This window comes from Physeter macrocephalus, chromosome 15 (assembly GCF_002837175.3).
Source record: "Physeter macrocephalus isolate SW-GA chromosome 15, ASM283717v5, whole genome shotgun sequence".
Lineage (NCBI taxonomy): Eukaryota > Metazoa > Chordata > Mammalia > Artiodactyla > Physeteridae > Physeter > Physeter macrocephalus.
The window spans coordinates 67,801,953-67,821,788 of record NC_041228.1 but is presented as its reverse complement, the minus strand read 5'-3'; the positions used below and the strand labels follow the sequence as shown (position 1 = coordinate 67,821,788).

The 19,836-nt window shown below is 45.0% G+C and overlaps 1 protein-coding gene across 1 annotated transcript in view; it reads right to left on the bottom strand.

Annotated features, from left to right (window-relative positions):
- CPA6 (carboxypeptidase A6) overlaps nt 1–15,046 on the bottom strand; it is a 255,340-nt gene extending 240,294 nt beyond the window's left edge. The window contains exon 1 of the mRNA XM_024127074.1: nt 14,931–15,046. Within this exon, the coding sequence (XP_023982842.1) occupies nt 14,931–15,046 (116 nt within the window). The remainder of the gene's footprint in view (nt 1–14,930) is intronic.
- Nucleotides 15,047–19,836: the final 4,790 nt, after the last annotated feature.

Here is a 19,836-nt window from a genome sequence, read left to right as displayed (position 1 = left end):
TTGATTTTGCATCTTTCCACTGGTTGGTTTAGAAGGCTTAATTTGGGGGGATTAACTGAATGTTTGAATTGGCAATATTCCACTTTACCACTTCCTCTTTTTCTTATTAAGATTGCTTTCCTAGAAAGAACTTACCTACCAATAGCTATGCCCATGGTGAGCTATTCAACCTGTAGTTAAATGCTCTCTATATAAATTGTATTAAAGGAAAAACCAAATGCTTTTTCACCTACAAACAGGAGGCCAAGATGGTGGCAAGTCCTTTGGCATTTCATGTCATGTTTTCTTGAGAAGCTATGTGTTAGCTTTAAAACTGGAGAGTAATTCTCCAACCTTGGGACCCTCCTCCTGCTATTCCTCAGCTGGTCCTCATCTCTCCCTTCTCTTCTCCACAACTCCTTCCCTCAAGGCTTTCTAAGAGGTTAAACCTTTGTCACAGGGACCAACTGATTTCACACAATTTCTGCCTGGACATTTACAGATTTTACTCACCTTGACTGCTGTCATGGGAAGTGTGCTGAGCTCCAAGCAGGAAATGCTGTAAGTCTCAGGACACTGCGAACCACATAACACTATTTGATCAATTGTATCTGTTCAAATTTTTATTGTTATCTTATTTTAAAGCAAGACTGCCTCTGCTCTCCAGGGCCATTCTGTTTCTGTGGTACTTGGAATTTATATTAAGTAGGGGAACTGAGCATAGGAATTGAAATCAGACATACTGCATCAAGATGCATACAGACTTAGAAAAAGATGAGCTAAAAGGAAGAATGTAGACAATTTAAGTTCTGAGAGATAATGCGGAAGTGTAAGCAGATAGGGTAGGGGATCCCCGGAGAAAGAGTACCAGGCATGGCTTTCTTGACATAAGAGAAGCCATTTTTGGTCTAAGCCATTTTGTGATCTAAGCCAGGCCACAGGTCTGAACAGGTCTCAGTCATTAGTGATCTTAAGGGAACAAAATAATGCAGGAACAAACTGGCTGTTATCGGGCAAGAGAAGTAACAATAGCAAAGATAATAAATCAGTTGTAAATACTGCCAGCTCAAGCATGTTCTTGAGCTGTTTTGCAGAATTCAAACCCCCCCTTGACCCCTCAAGTGGAACAGGTTCCGTTTGATCTGAAGTGGAACCTAAGCGATGATGCTGACCTTTTCTGACCCTGTGACTTCAGTCAACTTAAGCTTGGACTCTGTCAACTTCATGAATATGTGTGTACCCTTAGCTTAAAAGTTCTCCAATCTTGCTGTGCAGGGAGACACCGCTTTGGGAAAGATGCCCTGTGTTCTCCTTACTCACTGCAAGGAGTAAATCCTTCCTTCTGATCCTTGGCTTGGTTGTGTCTTCTGGCTTGACAGCCCCCAAGAGGTGAAGCCAGTTTTTGGGAAACATAAGTCCTTTGGTTCATAAAAATTATTCAAAGACTAGAGGAGATGTTAAACTCAACGTGAATCGATGATTAAGGAGCCATCTATAATCTCAAACGCATTGGTATGTATTCCTTAGAGGGTGAAATAACCATGACAAGAAGGCAAGGATCACATCTCTAAATTTGGTAAAAGGCAGTGGCGAATAAGCATGTTGGCCCGCCGGTGCCCGTCTGGCACTCGCAGGAAACGACAGCTTCACCTCAGATCGCCTCCCGGGAGTCAGAATGCTGTTCAAAGCATTTTAGGAGCCTGTACAAGTAAAACACCTGAGACCAGGTTTGGGTAGTTGGATAGGTGATACCCAAGACAGAGTGAGCAGGGAGAAGGTGACAGGAGGCCGGAGAACACTGCCTCGAGGCACCCCCGGTGGTCCTAGGGACCCCCGCACTCCTCCTGCAGCTCTAGGGGCTAAGTGGCTTGCTTCTCACTACCTAGTCTGGCAAAACTGCCTGCAGATGTCAGCAGTCCGATTCCTAGTTTATTAGTTTCCATCTTTGCCAATCTCTCTTCCTGCCTCCCTTCCTTCCTCCTTTCCATCCATCTAAACTTTTACCGAATATGCCAAACACTATTTGGGGACTATGAGAATACAGATAAAAATAAGATAGAGCACCTTGCTCTCAACTTGCCTATAAATGAAAAGGAAAGACAGGACATCCACAAGCCACTGTAATACCCAGCAGTATGCGCTGCTGGCTGTAAATGACCGAGCGAGCGCTACGGGATCTCAGAGGAGGGAGCCATCACAGCTGATTGATGGGGGAGCTCTTGCTGGAGGAGCCGTGTTCGAAGGGCTCCCGAAAGGCACGCAGGCATGGGGGAGGGAGAGCTTCCCCAGAAACATGTGCTGCCTGGACAAATGTGCCGAGGAAGAGAGGTAGTGGAGATGGAGATTGTTCACAGCGTTAAGAGGAAAAAGAGGTCCACCTGCAGGGCAGCAGCAGGAACAAACGGTAACTGTGCCCTCAGAGGCTCAGTTCCAGCCGTGTCACCTCGGTGTCTGACTCTCCACAGTGCTTCTCAGACTTCAGCTTGCATCACCTGGAGGGCCCCCTACAGCCCCAGTTGCTGGGCCCACCCCCAGAGTTCCTCAGGGCCGGGAGGGGGTGGCCTGCCTATTTGCATTTCTAACAAGTCCCCCGGGGATGCGACGCTGCCGGTCCAGAGCCACGGTCCCTGTCCAGGGGCCAGCCAGACGGGCTCCCACCCCACTTTGCTGTTCCCCGTGGGGAAATTTCTACCCTCAGATATTCACATGGCTCCTGGTCTCACTTTACTCTTCTCACGACACCGTTTATCCCCTCTCTACGCTTTAACTATCTTCATAACCTTTATCAGAACTTAACACCATGGTTTATTACTTTTCTGTCATCCCATTGGGATGTAAATCCCAGGAGAGACGATTTCATTCACTAGTGCCTCAAGCAGTGCTATATTCCGAGCACCTAAATTCCTGTGCTCCTAGGACTTAAAAGAGTGATGGGCACACAGTAGGCACTCAGTAAATAGTGTTGACTGAACGAATGAGATGTTTCTTAGAAAGGCGAGAGCCAGGATAAGGGACCTTGTGTAGTTTTAGGCAGAAACCACGGAGACGAAGATGACTCAGGATAGAAGCCACATCGCCCCCATCTTGAAAGTAAAGAAAAAGATACACTTCTTTGCTCGTGTAAGTAAAAGGCTTGGGGTTGGTGGTGAGAAGAAGGGAGGGTCAGGTGGATTAGGGGCGTGAAGTAATTGGAGAGTTCTTAGAGCAGCTGTTGCGGCGCGTGCACCACCTTGGCAAACTAGGCTCCTAGGGAAAGAGAGAAAGAAGAAATCCTTAAGTGAGACAGAGGAAACAAGGCAGACTCCATTTCTCTCTGGAACACCAATGTGGTTTTCCTCTCAGGTATCATATTACGATGCTCTTCTACCTGCCTTTTTCAGTCTGTCCCCTATTGCTTCTACACAGAGATCTGAAAACTTAGGGAGAAATGGCCTCCCCCACGTGTCTTCATTTTAGGCCCTAAAAGTCAAGGGCTTAGAGTATTTTTTTCAGCAGCAAATTTCTAACTACTCCAGACATTTTGCTACACGGGCTTGTCCCAAATGTCTCAAACCTTCCATATGTTTAGTAATTCTGATGCCGAATATATTGCTATCACATTATCACATACACATTACATATGTTCCACGGAAACATGATTGACAGGCTATAAGTAGGACCCCAGCCATCTTATGACAAGTCTTGTGTCCTCATTACATCCACAAAAATCACAAGAAGGAACTTAGTAGACATTTAGGTGATTCATGTATTAGTCTGATAAGAAGAGGACATTCTGAAAGGTAGATGGGGAAATGAAAGTATGGCAAATGAGGTCACATGTGCAATGGCTACAGAGTCTGTAGGTGCAAAAATAGACCAGGTTCTCATCTGGTGATAAGATGTGTGATCCTGTGGAAGTTTCATCTTTCATTGGTTGGTAATCTAAGACTGAAATGCTATAAACATACATGATGTGTGTGTTAAAAAAACAGAGGTCGAGAAAGAGCAGGAAGACGGTGTGTTGACCTAATATACTTGCATTTCCATTTGTTTTTTTTTTTTCCAGTTTAGATCGTTGGATTAAAACATATGTATAGCTGATTCACTTTGTTATAAAGCAGAAACTAACACACCATTGTAAAGCAATCATACTCCAATAAAGATGTTAAAAAATAAAATAAAATAAGCCCTCAGGATGCAGAGACTACCGATCTTGCCTTTGATGATTCCTAACCTTACTTGGGGATAAGGAATGATAAGTCATCATGGGTACTCTTGGTACTTGATCAGTTAAGTGTTTTGAGATGAGGGAGGATGGGGGGGGACTGGAAAGAGTGAAGAGAAGACTGTACCTCCAGTTCTCAGATAACTGACAGGAGGAGGGAAAGGGATGCCCATTTATTTGATTAAGAAGATCCATTTTCATGGATCTTTTACTTAATTCACCAGGAAGGTAGAAGGTAATGGAAAGGTAATCAATTTTGTAACAGGATGTATCTACACGAGAGCCTTTCTAACTAATATCAGACGTAATAATTTACCTAATATAGTACTTTATAATACATTTCGATTTACAAAGCACTTTCTCATTTCATTTGATGCTAGAGAAATACAAATGAGTGGCAGTCTTTTCTTTATCCTCTCTTCCACTGCTGTATCATTTCTGCCCTCTTTCATTTCATTTTGAGTTTCAGAAGTAGCTCTAACACAAATCTGCAGTTAAATATGTATTCTTTCTGCTTTCGATTCCAGCTTGGTGTCTCACTAAACTAGAGGTTAGTGATTCCTGTGTCTGAAGGGACAAAAGAAGAAAGGAAATTATCCTCCTCGGGGGCAGGATGACCTGGCCCCTAGAGGAGAGGCTATCCAGCAGGAGCCATTACTGTGGAGGCTGACGGCTACTGTCAGAACTGTAGCAATGAAAGCAGGAAGGAGGGATGGGGAAGAAAGACCCCTATCTTTCTCTCCTTCTCTGCATTTGCTTCCTGGGAAAGAGTGCCAGACACAGCTACAGAAGCCCATCTTGCAGGTACAAAGAAAAGAAGGGCAGAGGATGGATGGAGAGATCTCTGACATTGATCTTGCTTGACTTGCTTTATAGCTTCCTAAGGGCTTCTTTAAAGACGTATTCTTACCCTTTCATGGAACTGTAATAGATTGAGCGATGAGGGTCCAGGGTGGCACGATTTAGTTAACATGAGGAAACACGGGATGATCCTCAAGAAAATCATGGAGCTGGGTTCATGGTTCCTTTACAAACTCATCTCTACCATCAGCTGGGCCCTCAGTAATGCTTGGTGATCCTTCTGGGGGTTCAAGTCATCTCCCTCAGGAACACTTTAAACCGTCTCTCTTTTTATCAGGTTCTCTATCCACTGTCTCTTCTAGGATCAGGACCCCTCCACCTACTTTAAAAAGAGAGGGCAGCTAGCTTTCTGTCTCTTCAGAGACCTAACTCCACCATTCTCCCCCTCCCTCTTCTTTACCTGTAGTCTTGCTTTCTCTTCTTATTCCTACCATCTGGCATAAAATATGGCCGTATCTTTCCTAAGAAGTAAAAGCAACATGATTCAACTCTTCACCTCTAGTTATTGACCCTCCCCCCCCACCCCCTTCATGGATAAGCTTCTTAAAATTATGATCTACACTCACTACTAATTTCCTCACATCCCATTCATTCCTCAACCTACTGTGCTCTGGTTTTCACTCCTCATTCCACCAAGAGCATTTCTGATGATAACACAAATGATTTCCTTAATGGCCAAACCAATGGGCACTACTTTGCAGTACTTGATGTGACTGACCTCTTCCTTCTCGGATCTCTTACATCCCTTTAACTGACATTTCTTGGGTTTCTTATTTTCTCTCTAGGCCTTTCTACTGGTTTCTTCTCTGGCTTTCCCCCTCTATTCTTTTCATGTAATAAGTGCCTCCTGGGTGCTTCATCCTACACTCAAAGTTTCAAGACGTTCTTTACACATCAGTTACTGGAATCTACATTACAGGCTAGATCTTTCCCTTGAGCTTTAGACCCATCTACCCAATCAGGCACTTCATAGGCATCTCAAACCATACACATCCAATAAAGTACTAACCTTCTCTGCAAAGAGCTCAGTCCTGTTAACTGATCCTGAGAATCAACCTTATACTATTTCTTCTTTCTTCTCCCCTTTGGTTATCTAATTGTGAAAATTCCACCTCCTAAACATTTTTTTTTTTTGGTAAACATACATTTTATTTTTTTACTTTTAAAAATTATGTGTATGTTTTGGGTCTTCTTTTTTTAAAAAATTTTATTTATTTATTTATGGCTGCGTTGGGTCTTCATCGTTGCCCGCGGGCTTTTCTCTAGTTGCAGCCTAAACATTTCTTTATTTGGTTCCCTACTTTCCCTTCAATTGTTACCACCAGAAGCCAGGCTCTGCTGTATTACCATGGTCACCATAATATCCCAGTCTTCCTGCCTCCAAATCTTTAGGCCTCAATCTTCCCTTCTCAATGACGGTAGAGGGAATTTTCCTCAAAAAATCTAATTATCTAAATTCCCTGGTGAAAATTCTTCATCAGCACCCAGTCACCTTTGGGAGAAATCAGGACTCCATACTATGGGGCATAAGGTGATTCATGACCTTGAAGCCTTACCTCATCTCTCCTTACTCCCACCAAGAGAATGCCCTTTACTTTAGCCATGCTTAATTGTTCTGATTTTCTAGTCTTGACAAGCTCTCTCACCTGTAGTTCTTTGCGCATGTAATTTATTCCCTGGGTCTGGAGAACCTTAACCTGATTTCTACTTGTTCTCTATGACCGAGGTGAGGCTCATGTCCTTTAAGTACCAACCATCTAAAAGAAAAATGTAAAGTATCTTGCATATTTAATAATCCACCCAAATTTCTGCTTGTCTTTTAAGATTCATCTTGCAACCAAGAAGCCTTTTTGACCTCTCTCCACCCTTCAGTCTGCATTAAGTGACCCTCTCCTGCACTTACCCAGCTCCAAGGGTTTTCTCTAAGGGCAAAGTGATCCCAGAGCTGGAATTGTTTGTTTACTTGCCCGAGTGCCCATTATGCTGAGCACATGGACAGTTCTTTCATCTCTGTAGTCCCAGACTAGCAGAGGGCCAGATCCCCTACAAATGTTTATAGAAATGAAATGAAATCCCCCCTCATTAAACACTTCTCAGCCTTGCCAACTCACTTTACTTCACCCCCAACAAGTCTAGGGAATAGAAAAGAGCAAGAAGTTTTTTGGATTCACCAAAGACAGTGTTGTAAAAAAAAAAAAAAAAAAAAAAAAAAAAAAAAGCTGTGAACTTGGCTGACCTGGATTTTCATCCCAACTCCACCAACAGCTCTGCAAATCCTTTCACCTTGCTGGAGTTCCGCTTCCTTATGTATTAAATAAAAGGACTGGACTATGATTTTCTTTCTTTTGGTCTCCTTCAGTTCTGACACTCTGACTTTAAAAGACCATATACAGAATAAAAATGCACACTTTTATATCAGCTTGAAGTGCAAAATTCTGAATGCCCATTTGGGTGGATTATTTCTTTAGGAGAACCAAGTGGAAGGAAGAATGGGTTGGCATTCATTAAATATAAGAGTGACCACAGGGCTTCCCTGGTGGCGCAGTGGTTGAGAATCCGCCTGCCGATGCAGGGGACGCGGGTTCGTGCCCCGGTCCGGGAAGATCCCACGTACCGCGGAGCAGCTGGGCCCGTGAGCCATGGCCGCTGAGCCTGCGCGTCCGGAGCCTGGGCTCCGCAACGGGAGAGGCCACAGCAGTGAGAGGCCTGCGTACCGCAAAAAAAAAAAAAAAAAAAAAAAAGAGTGACCACAGAGAGAGAGAGAGATTGCTAGTTATTTCACAGTATGTTCTTCCAGATCTGGCCATTATTTCATAGCCTCCCTTGCAGCTGAGGGCATCTAACTGATTCTGGCCAGTAAGGAGTGATGTTTGAACTTCTGGACTGTGCTTTTAAAGGAAAGAGGAGTGACCATCCCTTTCCACTTTCCTGCTGGCTGGACTGCAGAGCTGGAAGACTCCGTCCTAACAAATCTGGGAGTTGAGTGTTGAGCACAGCAGAGGTATAGGACAGAGGGAGCCCGATTCTCTGGCACCATCAACTATACCAGTTTTGGATTTTTACATGAGAGAGAAGTAAATTTCTCATTTAAGCCATTGAATTTTGGGGTCTTTGTTCTAGCCAAAAAGTGAAAAACAAAACAACCCAACAGTATCCTTAATAACACAGATATTAAAATAAGAAAGTGTTTTACTATTTTCAAAGTATGCTGAGAAAAAGAACAAAGATGCTAATTTTGTTGAAGAAAACCCTTTAGACATTTGCTTCAACCTTTAATAAGAAAACTTTAAGGAAATTTACTATACTACCCTGAACAAGATCCTAAAGCTTCATATTCTGCATTCTGCTTTATCATAAAGAAGTTAATGCCCAGAGGCAGGGTGGGAAGGCATTTATTTGGCAAAGCAAATTCTAATCCTATATACTAGTTATCTACCGATTGATCCTAATGAAGACTCTAAAACAACGAATGTTTTAATTTTCCGTTCAGTAATTCCATGTATAAAGACAGAAAACATAATGCTTTTGTAGCCTGCATAATCTAGGCTGTGAAGTGGTGAACCATTAACAACCTTCACTGCTTTTCACAGGGTGGAAGTGATTAGGCTTAATGGCATTACCCAGAAAGTATACTGGCGCCGTAAAATAAAAGCTCCATCATCAGATTGGGCTCCAAGGGGAAAGTGGCCCAGAAGCACTTGAAATGCTCCTCCTTCCACCAGCTCAGTGGCAGGGGGAATGCTGATCCCTACGGAGCACTGTCTGTCTGCGAGTCCAGGTCAGGGGCAGGAGCTGTAGCACTGTGCATCCTAACAAGCAAAGCTGGAGGCCCCGACAGGCAACATATGGCAGGGAAGAAAGCTTTCTGTGTAATCAGCTGATAAACAATCCACACTTGGGGGCTGCACTTTGCGCTAGTGCCTAAGGAAAACCGAAAATAATCTCCCACTAATTAGGGCCCAGTGCTAAAAGGAACTTCCAGAAGACACTAGAGAACTATTCTATTAACCACAGACCAACGTGCAGGGGCGAAAGTTCAAAAGCAACCTTAGAGCCCACCATACACCCTTCCCGGCGCCTCATGCCCCCAATCTGTATCTATCCTGCACATTTTAATCTATCATTCATGATCTGAGATGCCTCCTCCTTGCTTTAGGCCCTTATTATGAGTAAGGCCTGCCTGCCTTGCTTGTTGAAGATGAGCAAGGCTGAAGCTCTCTATTCTCTGATTAACAGGGGAGTTTCAGGGCTGAGGAGAGTGAAATAGAGACGGAGGAACCAGAGAGTCTTATTATAGAGGCCTTGAGAGCCTGGCAGAGAATGGGTTTGATGTATCCGGCAAGAGGTAGCCAAAGTAGATCTTTGAGCAAGAGAGTAACACAACAGAAGTCTTATAGCATCAGTCTGAGAAAGGACTATAGGAAGGTAGATCAGTTAGGAGAAAGTTACCTTAACCTAGGCTGAGATAAAGATGTCCTAAATATGGCTGGTGGCTATTACAAAAGAGAGGACAGGTAGGATTCTTTTTAGGGGTATGGAAGGAACTAGAGATAAACTTGCTCTTTAAGAATGAAATAAGATGCAGGGCAGAAATAGAGACACAGATGTAGAGAACAAATGTATGGACACCAAGGGGGAAAGTGGCAGAGGAGGGGGTGGTGTAATGAATTGGGAGACTGGGATGGACATGTATACACTAACATGTATAAAATGGATAACTAATAAGAACCTGCTGTATAAAAAATAAATAAAATTCAACAAAAAGAATGAAATAAGAGGGTAGTTGAAGACCTAAAGTAAAGCTCATTAAGGAAACAAACACAGTGGAGAATAAAAAGGCTGACACCACAATTTGCCATCCAAATCAGGACCCTTCTCAGACTGAAAGGGGTACACTGTCAGTTGCGACCCCAGAACAGCAGGTGCAGACTAGGACAGTCCCTGGCAAGTGAGGATTCACGGCCATCCGATCTGAAAAGACCCTTAACTACCAACGTAGAGGATAACTCTCAGATTCCGGAGCAGCTAGATCTCTTGTACTCTAGCCCTAGGTTTCCAGAAGTTCAGAACATTCCGAGGAAGCCACCATCAGAGGGCAAAAGACTTAAAAGATTCTGTTGAAAGACAGAGGGGACTAGCTAGAGAGGTGAGGTGGAAGACAAGGAGGATGTCCCTGAAGTCAAATCTGTTCCGAGTCCGTGTATTTCTCAGTCCTCTTCAATATGTCACATCCAAATTTGGGGCCTCTTTGCTTACAGGATCTCGAGGACCAAACTGCCTTAAGAAGTCTTATTTCCTTCAAGTCTAATTCCTGGGTCTCCATATCCCGTTCTCAGGGAGGATTAGGGAACGTGACAAATAGCTGGGGTGTGTGTGCGGGGGGTTGGCAGGACGGGGGTGGGTACAGCACGGCCACTGGCTCATCAAAATGCAGCAGCTGGCAAGCGGGCTGTGACCAGCCTGCTCATATCTATGCTCGTGGGGAAGAGGCCGGTCACTGGAGCTCCTCCCCAAGAAAGAAAAGAGAAGGCGACGGGTCTTCACCGAACGCAGGGCTGGAGACGAAGGAGGAGTCCGGGAGGCCTCGCAGGCAGACCCAGCACCAGGGGGTTCCGTCCCCCGGAGCAGCTCTGGTGGCAGGAAGTCTGTGCTCTCTCCGCCTGCAGCCCAGGTACCTGAGGACTGGGTGACCGGAATAGGGGAGGCCTGGGAAGGGATTTCTACCCTCCTTCTTGGTGCCTAGATCTCTTTTAATGCTCCCACAGTAGGCTGCTCGTGCCATACAGCACTCCAACACCGTGTACATCTTAATATTATGTGCGGGGCTGCTTTCTTTACTAAACTGCAAGCTCTCAGAGGGCCTCAGCTCTGCTGACCAATGCTCTGGGCACAAGTAGGCACTGGAATGATACTCACTGAAGGAATGAGGCGCACACCCATGGCCACTTTCTGTGCTATCAGGCTGGAAAGATTGCTAAGTGCCAAGAACCACGCAATACCCGTGCTATTGCATTTAATCCCCACAACTTGGCAGGGAAGGTTCTAATATTGTCTCCATGTCTCAGGTGAAGAAACTGAGGCTCAGAGAGGTTAAGGAACTTACCCAAGGTAACAGAGCTACTAGGTGTGGGAAAGCAGAAATCGAAAGCCAGGCAGTTGAACTTTAGGACTTATAAACATCATACATGAAGAAAGTACCAAATAAGTGGTTCTTGAAGATTCACAGCCACTTTGGTTCTACAGCGTTGCCAGAATTTATTGTGTCACTGGCTTAGATCTCTCTTTTACCATCACTAGAAACATCTACCCTAACTTTATGTAAAGCAGAAGATCCTTATTTTTTGCCCTCAGGATCACAGTAAAATAAATAACTAGGTCTGCTTCCAGGAATACGAGGAGATGAGGGAAAAGCAGAGAACACAGAGTGATATTTGCCCTAGTCAGAGTCTCGTTCACTGACTGATGTTTGTTTATCATCAAAATGTTTGACGTACATTTGCAGCCCTTGAAGCCTGCTTACAGAGTATCAATAAACGTTATTTGATGTCAAGTTATTTCCCACACTTAGCTTCATTCCTTTTCTATGTATTTTTAAATCTTCCTTGTGTGTAATTTGATGTCGTTATCCAAAAAGATATTCGTTTTTGTCAGATTTTCCTTGTAGTCTCTACATTTTTTTCATGAGATGCTTAAATCTGCTATTTCCCAAGCATCTCTTATACAGCTGGCACCACACAACTGTGACCAGTCTGTGTAGAAAGAAGACGAGGCTCATTGGCTGCTCTCAGGAAGCACGTTGGTCTGCCCTGAGTGTTGTTTTTTGTCCATGCTCAGAGTCTTGCAAATGATAGTCACTTATTATTATATTCAACCAAGACTTACAAAAATATTTTTTTAACAAAAATGCAAGAAATAGGGCTGCTTCATAATGACTACCAACACCACCAAAACAAATTACTTAAGGGACAAAAACGAGGGTTTAGAATGATAACTTTGTATGGGCCACAAAAATAATGCTCAACACTATTCTACCCGGCCATTCCACCAGGTTCCTAGCTAGACTTGCAGAAAGTAGTTTCTGGGGAAGTGGAGCAAAATAATCCCAAACCTAGGCAGCATTTCTGTCTTTGGTGATGAGAGAATGACATGTATCTAAGGAAGGGAAGGTAAAAATCCCCCATTTTCGATGGTGAGTATTCTCTGAAACCTCTCTGGTTTTGGAGCAGCTCTCCTGTGATGGACAGGGAAGGCTCCCTTCAGTGTCTCATGTTTCATCTTTTTCTTCCAACTTTCAGTCACCTTTCATTTCTACATTTGGGACTAACTTATTAGGTAGCAGCCAAAGAGAAAATGGCAACTATTACTTTCTTTGCAGAACAACAGAAAAGGTAGTGCAACTTCTTCCACAAAGATTCCAAATTCTCTAAGAAAAGGCCGCCGCCTTTGGCCTCGTTTCTTCTAAGTGGCGTTTAGGGAAGTGTGCACACCTGCTCCGCTGAAGCAGGCCTGGTCCCCTACCATTGATAAGGCCACACACTGAAATCATTATGGACGGGGCTAGCTCTCAGAGGAGCGAGGTCCTACGTCACACGGGCGCATCTAAATCCGTGATATGTTTATCACAGGCCTGACATCCATTAAGAGTCCGAGTAAACGCCTCCACACCTTGGCCCGCACCGTCAGTCACTAAACACGTCTCCCTTACCCAGGGCTCCGAGGGCGGACCGTGTGTCCAGGAGACGTAAAAGCAGCCCTCAGAGGTTAACTCCTCTGTTTCTCCCGGGAACACCGGGGTGGAAAATTGGGGGATTGTATTACCATCCATAGCCCTTATCCCCACCAACACCTCCACCCTCATCCTGCGTCCCCTTAAACTGAGGGAACAATTTCCTCTGTAAGTACCGTATTCAGGGGAACTCTAAAGCAGTGTCCAGATTCTTCGGGAGAGAAACGGAAACAATTCTCTTTTCCAGGATCACACTTATAAATCCTTCTCTACACGATTCCTAGAAAGAACAACGTTGCTTCAAGCCCTGGCCGTCATTCAGATCGATATGAAAGTTTTCCTCAACTGGCCATCATTGAGCAACTGTAGCCTATTTTAAAAGATTTAAGGGGAGGGGGAAGGGTAAGCTGGGACGAAGCGAGAGAGTGGCATAGACATATACACACTACCAAACGTAAAATGGACAGCTAGTGGGAAAAAAAAAAAGGTCATGAAGAAACTAGGGGTAGGACGGGAATAAAGACACAGACCTACTAGAGAATGGACTTGAGGATATGGGGAGGGGGAAGGGTAAGCTGTGACAAAGTGAGAGAGTGGCATGGACATATATACACTACCAAACGTAAAACAGATAGCTAGTGGGAAGCAGCCGCATAGCACAGGGAGATCAGCTCGGTGCTTTGTGACCACCTAGAGGGGTGGGATAGGGAGGGTGGGAGGGAGACACAAGAGGGAGGAGATATGGGGATATATGTATAGCTGATTCACTTTGTTATACTCAGAAGCTAACGCCACATTGTAAAGCAATTATACTCCAATAAAGATGTTAAAAAATAAGATAAAAAGCTACAAGGATATATTGTACAGCACAGGGAATACAGTCAATATTTTATAATAACTTTAAATGGAGTATAATCTCTAAAAATTTTGAATCACTATGTTGTACACTTGAAACTAATATAACATTGTAGGGCTTCCCTGGTGGCGCAGTGGTTAAGAATCTGGCTGCCAATGCACGGGACACGGGTTCGAGCCCTGGTCCGGGAAGATCTCACATGCCGTGGAGCAACTAAGCCCGTGCGCCACAACTACTGAGCCTGCGCTCTAGAGCCCGAGCTGCACAACAAGCCACCGCAGTGAGAAGCCCGCGCACTGCAGGGAAGAGTAGCCCCCGCTCGCCGCAACTAGAGAAAGCCAGCGTGCAGCAATGCAGCCAAAATTAAATTAAATAAATAAAATTTTAAAAAGAAACTAACATTGTAAATCGACTACACCTCAACTAAATATTTTTTAAATAAGAAAAAAAAACCCCAAAGATTTAAGACCCTGGTTTTCCTCCTCTGTAGAAAGGAATTGAACTAGAGGAGCTATTTAAGGCTCTTCCAGCCCTAAAATGCAGGAGTGCCATAATTTCCAGATTCAAAGAACGACCCCTTGCAAATTCAAGCAAAGCACGCGCTGCGTATTCCGAAGCAACCCTTCAGGATAATAAGACATGCGCAGTCCCAGCCGCTTTACACGCAGCCCCGTGCCTCGTTAGGCGAAGCAAATACAAAGCGCGCTAACCCGCACAGCGGGGAAATACAAATGGTTTTCCCCTTCTGAGTTTCTCCCTTCAGAAAAACACCCATAATTTTACAGTTGGCTACGTTTATTCTTATTGAGTTGACTCATTTGCATCGCTCAGATTAGAAAATCTAATAACCACTCTGTAGACTAACAAGCACTCAAAAAAAAAAAAAACCCACACAATTTTTAATCACTGGTGAATTTCCACCCACGGCTTCTGCATACAATCCTAAAGGGGAAGCTTTAGTTTTCAGGTCACAATTCACGTGTCACAACAGCATCCTTCCTGCCGAGCAACCACCAAGGCAAATACTGCACGTACTGGCCACCGCTCTTCCAAAGACAGACTCCCCATCAACCCTGGTCCACAGCTGAGGTTGGCACGTCATAAACAGTATGAGAAACTAGACTTGCGCCCACCACATTCTCTCCAAAGAGCCAGGGACTGCATATACATTTAATGTTAGGTGACCAGGAAAGCATACAGATTCACGCAGAGACTACAGACCAGAGAAAGTGAGGCACTCAAGAGCATACCGGCCCCCTGACCGGAGTCCAAGCTGATCAGGGCATGAGAGCCTCTCCACTTACCCAGCATAGCGGCTGCTGTAAAGATGGCTGTGCCCTGGGTGCAGAATCTTCAAAAAGAGCAAGCAAAGAGGCAGAAAAGCAGCTCTCTGGCTCCTGGGCTTCCCGAGGAACTTCATAGTGCGAGGGTGAGAGCGGCTGAAAGTTCTTCCTGCAGTCACAGCCACCCGAGGCTGGAGGTGGCTCCCGGCTCGCCCTCCACACAGCGCACGGTCCCTGGGAAAGGGTGGGGAGCGGGCTTAGGAGGGAGCAAAATGTGACACTTCTTTCCAGCCTCAGAGGAAAAAAAAAAAAAAGTTCAAGCAGCTGAGGGAGGGAAGTTGCTGTTCAGACTTGGTCTTGGGACGAGAAGCAGCAGCTTCTGCCCACACACAGCCCTGCCCAGCCCCGCGCTGAGCTCCAGGCTCCCCTCGAAGGGGCTGGGCCTCCCCGTGCTGACTCACCGCAGGGGTTTGCTGGGTGTCGCTTCATTAGGGTAACTCCTCTTTTTGTCCTCTTGTTTTTTGGGGCTTTTTTTTTTTTTTGGCTTTCAACTTTAGGCCCCTAACTTTTTAGGACAACCTTCCTCCTATCTTAATTGCAAAAGACTTGAGGATGAGCTAAACACGCAGGCATAGAACATTCCAGGCTTCGTGTTTTGATCTACCATGGCAAATTTCTACACGGAGTCCACATCCTGAAATGCACAGTGAACAGTCTTGATGAGCTGTGGCCCCTGGGTGTGGCCAGCCAGTCCTGGTCCCCGCTCCTACCTGCACCGGGACGGGCAGCTGCTTCCCTGGGCTTCAGGGAGCCCCGTGCTGATTCCATGGCGGCAGCGTCCGGACCTGCGGCTATTTCAAAGGTTCTCATGGGGGAACTGGAGGCCTCTGGGTGCTAAACCACCTTTCCTGCACATTTGGAATCACTTAGGGAGCTGGGCTATTTAAATCAGAATTCCTGGGGGTGGGATCAGTTGTTGAAAAAGCCCCTCAGGTGATTCCAGTATTTAGACCCCCTGCTGGTCTAGAGCGGGACTTCTCAAACTTGGCCCTGCACGCCCATCACCTGGGGATCTCCTCAGAGCGCAGCTTCTGAGGCAGCAGGCGGGGGCTGGGGCCTGAGCTTCTGCATTTCTAACAAGCTTCCAGCTGACGCTTGTACTGCTGGTCCTTCAGTCACACTTTGAGGAGTAAGGCTTTACTTTAGAATGAGGTCTGCTTTTTCTTCTCTCTCTAAAAGCTAGAGGGTGGAAGGAAACCTTGGAGCAAGCCAGTTCCTTCTTGTTTTTCCCAAGTTGGTGATGAAGAAGGCTTTTTTGCACTCACTTGCTTCTACTCCAATACACTGGAAAACCCATCTTGGGGGAGGATCTGCTTTGCTCTAGTAAAAATAAGAACGTTGTTATCTAGGGTGTCCCCTGCTCTCCTCCATGCCCAGTCCTGGTCGTTCTCTGGAAGATGGTGAGCCAGCGTCCCTCTATCACACTCACTCATTTACTTCTCAAATTTCCTGAAGAGTGGTGACCAAGAACTCCTGTACCTTCTAACACGATAGCCAGAGCCTCTGGTAGAAGGCACCAAATCTTTCCCCATGTTCTCCACCTGGGGAGTCGAGTTTGAGTCCTGTGAGTTTGGTCCATTACAGCTGAAATGATTTGCATCTGAGATGATTCTCTAACGTCTTCTACAGCTACCCCAGGATTTAATCTCTTCTACACATCCCCTTCCCTAACACCCAGTATGTCTGCTCCTGTAGGGCACAGCACTTCGACTTTAAGTGTTTGTCTGCTTTCCTCACAAGGCTGCCTTCTCCTTGAATGCAGAGCTCTATCCCTTTCATCTTTGTACTACTGCCTTTTCTCTCCTAGAGGGAACAGTGTTCACTGAAGGAACGATCAGCCGTGTTTGTTGAGCGAGTGCCGAACCTGGGAAGGGGTTCATGCAACAAGCATTTACTCTGTGGTCTCTGTATCCGGATAGAGGAGAGGCCACCTGGGCAGCTGAGAGCTGTATGGGTGCCTTTGAGGAGTAGATGCGCCCAGGCCTCCTGGGTTTTTTTCTTGTTTGTTTATATTGTTGTTTTCTTCCTTCCTGACTTCCTGGCCTACAGCTTTGGTCTCTGTGAACTGGTGAGGCTGCACTGCAAAGCTCACAGGGAGGTTTCCTGGGGCCTTTTCTACAAGGCCAAGAAAGCCTGTACAACAGTCAGTGAGCTGTTGAAATAAGACGTTACTGTGTAAATAAAACACTTCATCTCGTTGCATTTCGTTATGTCAGAGCAATGTATAAATCTGTCATATTATATCACAACATTAAACCAGGAATGTTCAGTCTCGGACTGGGGATTAAGCTCATTCTCAAATCATCCTGAAGGGCTGGATCCAGCGAACATGTTTAGCAAAGGCTCTCCAGACTCTGAGACCAAGGTAATAATTTCCTGGGCCATCAAAAATGCAAAACACCCTGGAGACATCCTATAACCTTCCTAAAAATTTCAGATCAAAGAGAGGTTCTCAAACAATAGAAGCCATTCCTAACAATCTTCCTCAGCTTTTCTAAGGACCAGGTTATCTGATCAGACTTCCCTTGGAGTAGATAAGCACCCATAAAAAGAGTGATAAATGGAGTCCATTTAGCAAGTGGGAGGAGAAGAGAACGGTTTTATAGATGGATTCAAAGATAAAAGCTCCATTTTTAAGGCACTGAGAGGGAGTGAATTATTAAACCAGTTAGGGACTCAGAGATGGAAAGATGAGACATTCTATTTATCAGCTATGCCTCTGTCATATTTTGGTGGAAGAGTGAAATTTATTAAAAGAAATATTATCCTGCAGAGAAAAAAGGAAACTACAATAGGGAAAGGAAAACATCATCCTTGATTTGGGTCCATTGTGGTGGATGATTAGATACTTTTTAATGTCTCTTCCAGATCTGGAATCCTGTGATGCTATGGGGGAAGATTTTGCAAATCCCTTTCTCAGGGATGTGAGCGAGAGCCATGTAGATGAATTTTGGTGAAGACCTCATTCTTTACCAAAGAATGAGGTAAAGAAGGTGGATGGGTGGGTTTGGGCTTTGCGGTACAAGCAACCCTCCCCTTGCAGTTGGTTTTGTGCTCAGGCCTCAGTGTCTTATTGACAGAGACCTTATTGCCGTCGTCTCTTCTATGGCTTTCTGACATTGTTCCAACATGTGAGGAAAGAGCAAATGTGAAGTTAGGTTACTGCCTTATGCGGTCTTGGCAATCCTGTAAGGAATGTTCTGAAGCTTCCTTTAACAACACATCACTAACAGTTCCCTCCCAACCTCATTCAGCACCGTCTTGCCCCTATGGGTTTTTTGTTGTTTTTATTTATTTATTTTTGGCTGCATTGGGTCTTCGTTGCTGCGCGCGGGCTTTCTCTAGTTGCAGCGAGTGGGGGCTACTCTTTGTTGCGGTGCGCGGGCTTCTCATTGCCGTGGACTCTCTTGTTGCGGAGCATGGGCTCTAGGTGTGTGGGCTTCAGGAGTTGCGGTTCGTGGGCTCAGTAGTTGTGTCTCTCAGGCTCTAGGCGCGTGGGCTTCACTTGTTGTGGCGCTCGGGGTTAGTTGCTCCGCGGCATGTGGGATCTTCCCAGACCAGGGCTCGAACCCTACATTGGCAGGTAGATTCTTAACCACTGCGCCACCAGGGAAGCCCGCCCCTATGTTTTTAATCTTTCTCTTGTCAACTATCCACATCTCTCTCTTGCTCAGACACAAGCTACTTCTCCTCTTCTTCCTTTCCTCTCTCCTCCTCTTCCCTCCCCCTCCCCCCTTCCTCTTCCCTTCCCCCTCCCTCTCCCCCTCCTCCTCCTCCTTCTCTTTCTCCTTCTCCTCCCTTCTCCTTCTTTTTCTTCTTTTTTCCTGGCTTCTCAAAAGCACACTCTTGAACCCTGACAATTTGCTTTCCATCCCTATCACCCCGATGAAGCATCCTCTTTTTTTTCTAATGTTCTTTTTCTTTCAAAAATTGAGGTATAATTGACATAACATTATGTTAGTTTCAGGTGTATGACATGATAATTAAGTATATGGATATATTACTAAACAATCACCATAGTAAGTCTAGTTAACACACATAGTTACAAATTTCTTTTTTCTTGTGATGAGAACGTTTAAGATCTACTCTCTTAGCAACTGTCGAATATGCGATACCCTATTATTAACTCTAGGCAGCGTACTGTACATTACATCCCCATGACATTTATTTTATAACTTGAAGTTTGGACTTTTTGACCTGCCTCTGGCAACCACAAATGTGTTCTCTGTATCCATAGAGCTTTCCTTTTTTTTTAGATTTGACATATAAGTGAGATCATACAGTATTTGTCTTGCAAATTTCTCTTAAAGATCAGTGGCGATCTCCAGGTGGAAAAGCGTTTGCTCACAGCCCGTTCTGCATCTGTGCAGTTTCTAAGGCTGTTTACCAACTCCTATTTGAAACTCTCTTTTCTCTTGGGGTCAGGGACATTGCCTTCTTCTGTTCCTCTCTTTCCTAGGGTTCCAGCTCTCTTTTTTGCCTGCTTAAAAAGGTAGATGCTTTATGAGGGTCTTTGTTTTGCCCTCTCCTCTTCTTGATGCATTGTGGACAGAAAGGGGTGAACAGTTTCATGGAAGAGATGGACTTGATGTGGGTCTGGAACACGGGGAAGGATTTGGCTGGATGGGGATATGAATGCTGGATAGATATGGTCATTATTTTTAAGGAAACATTGTAAACAAACTCATGGTCCCTAACTTTGTGACACTTTGTGCCAGTGGAGAGGCTGGGCAGATAAATAAACACATCATTACACTTGGTGGTTTAATTAATTATATAGAAACAAATCACAGATGCTGTGATAAAAATTGAGGAGGGAATGGATCACATGTGCAGGGTGTCATGAGGAAGTAAACATTTAAGCCAA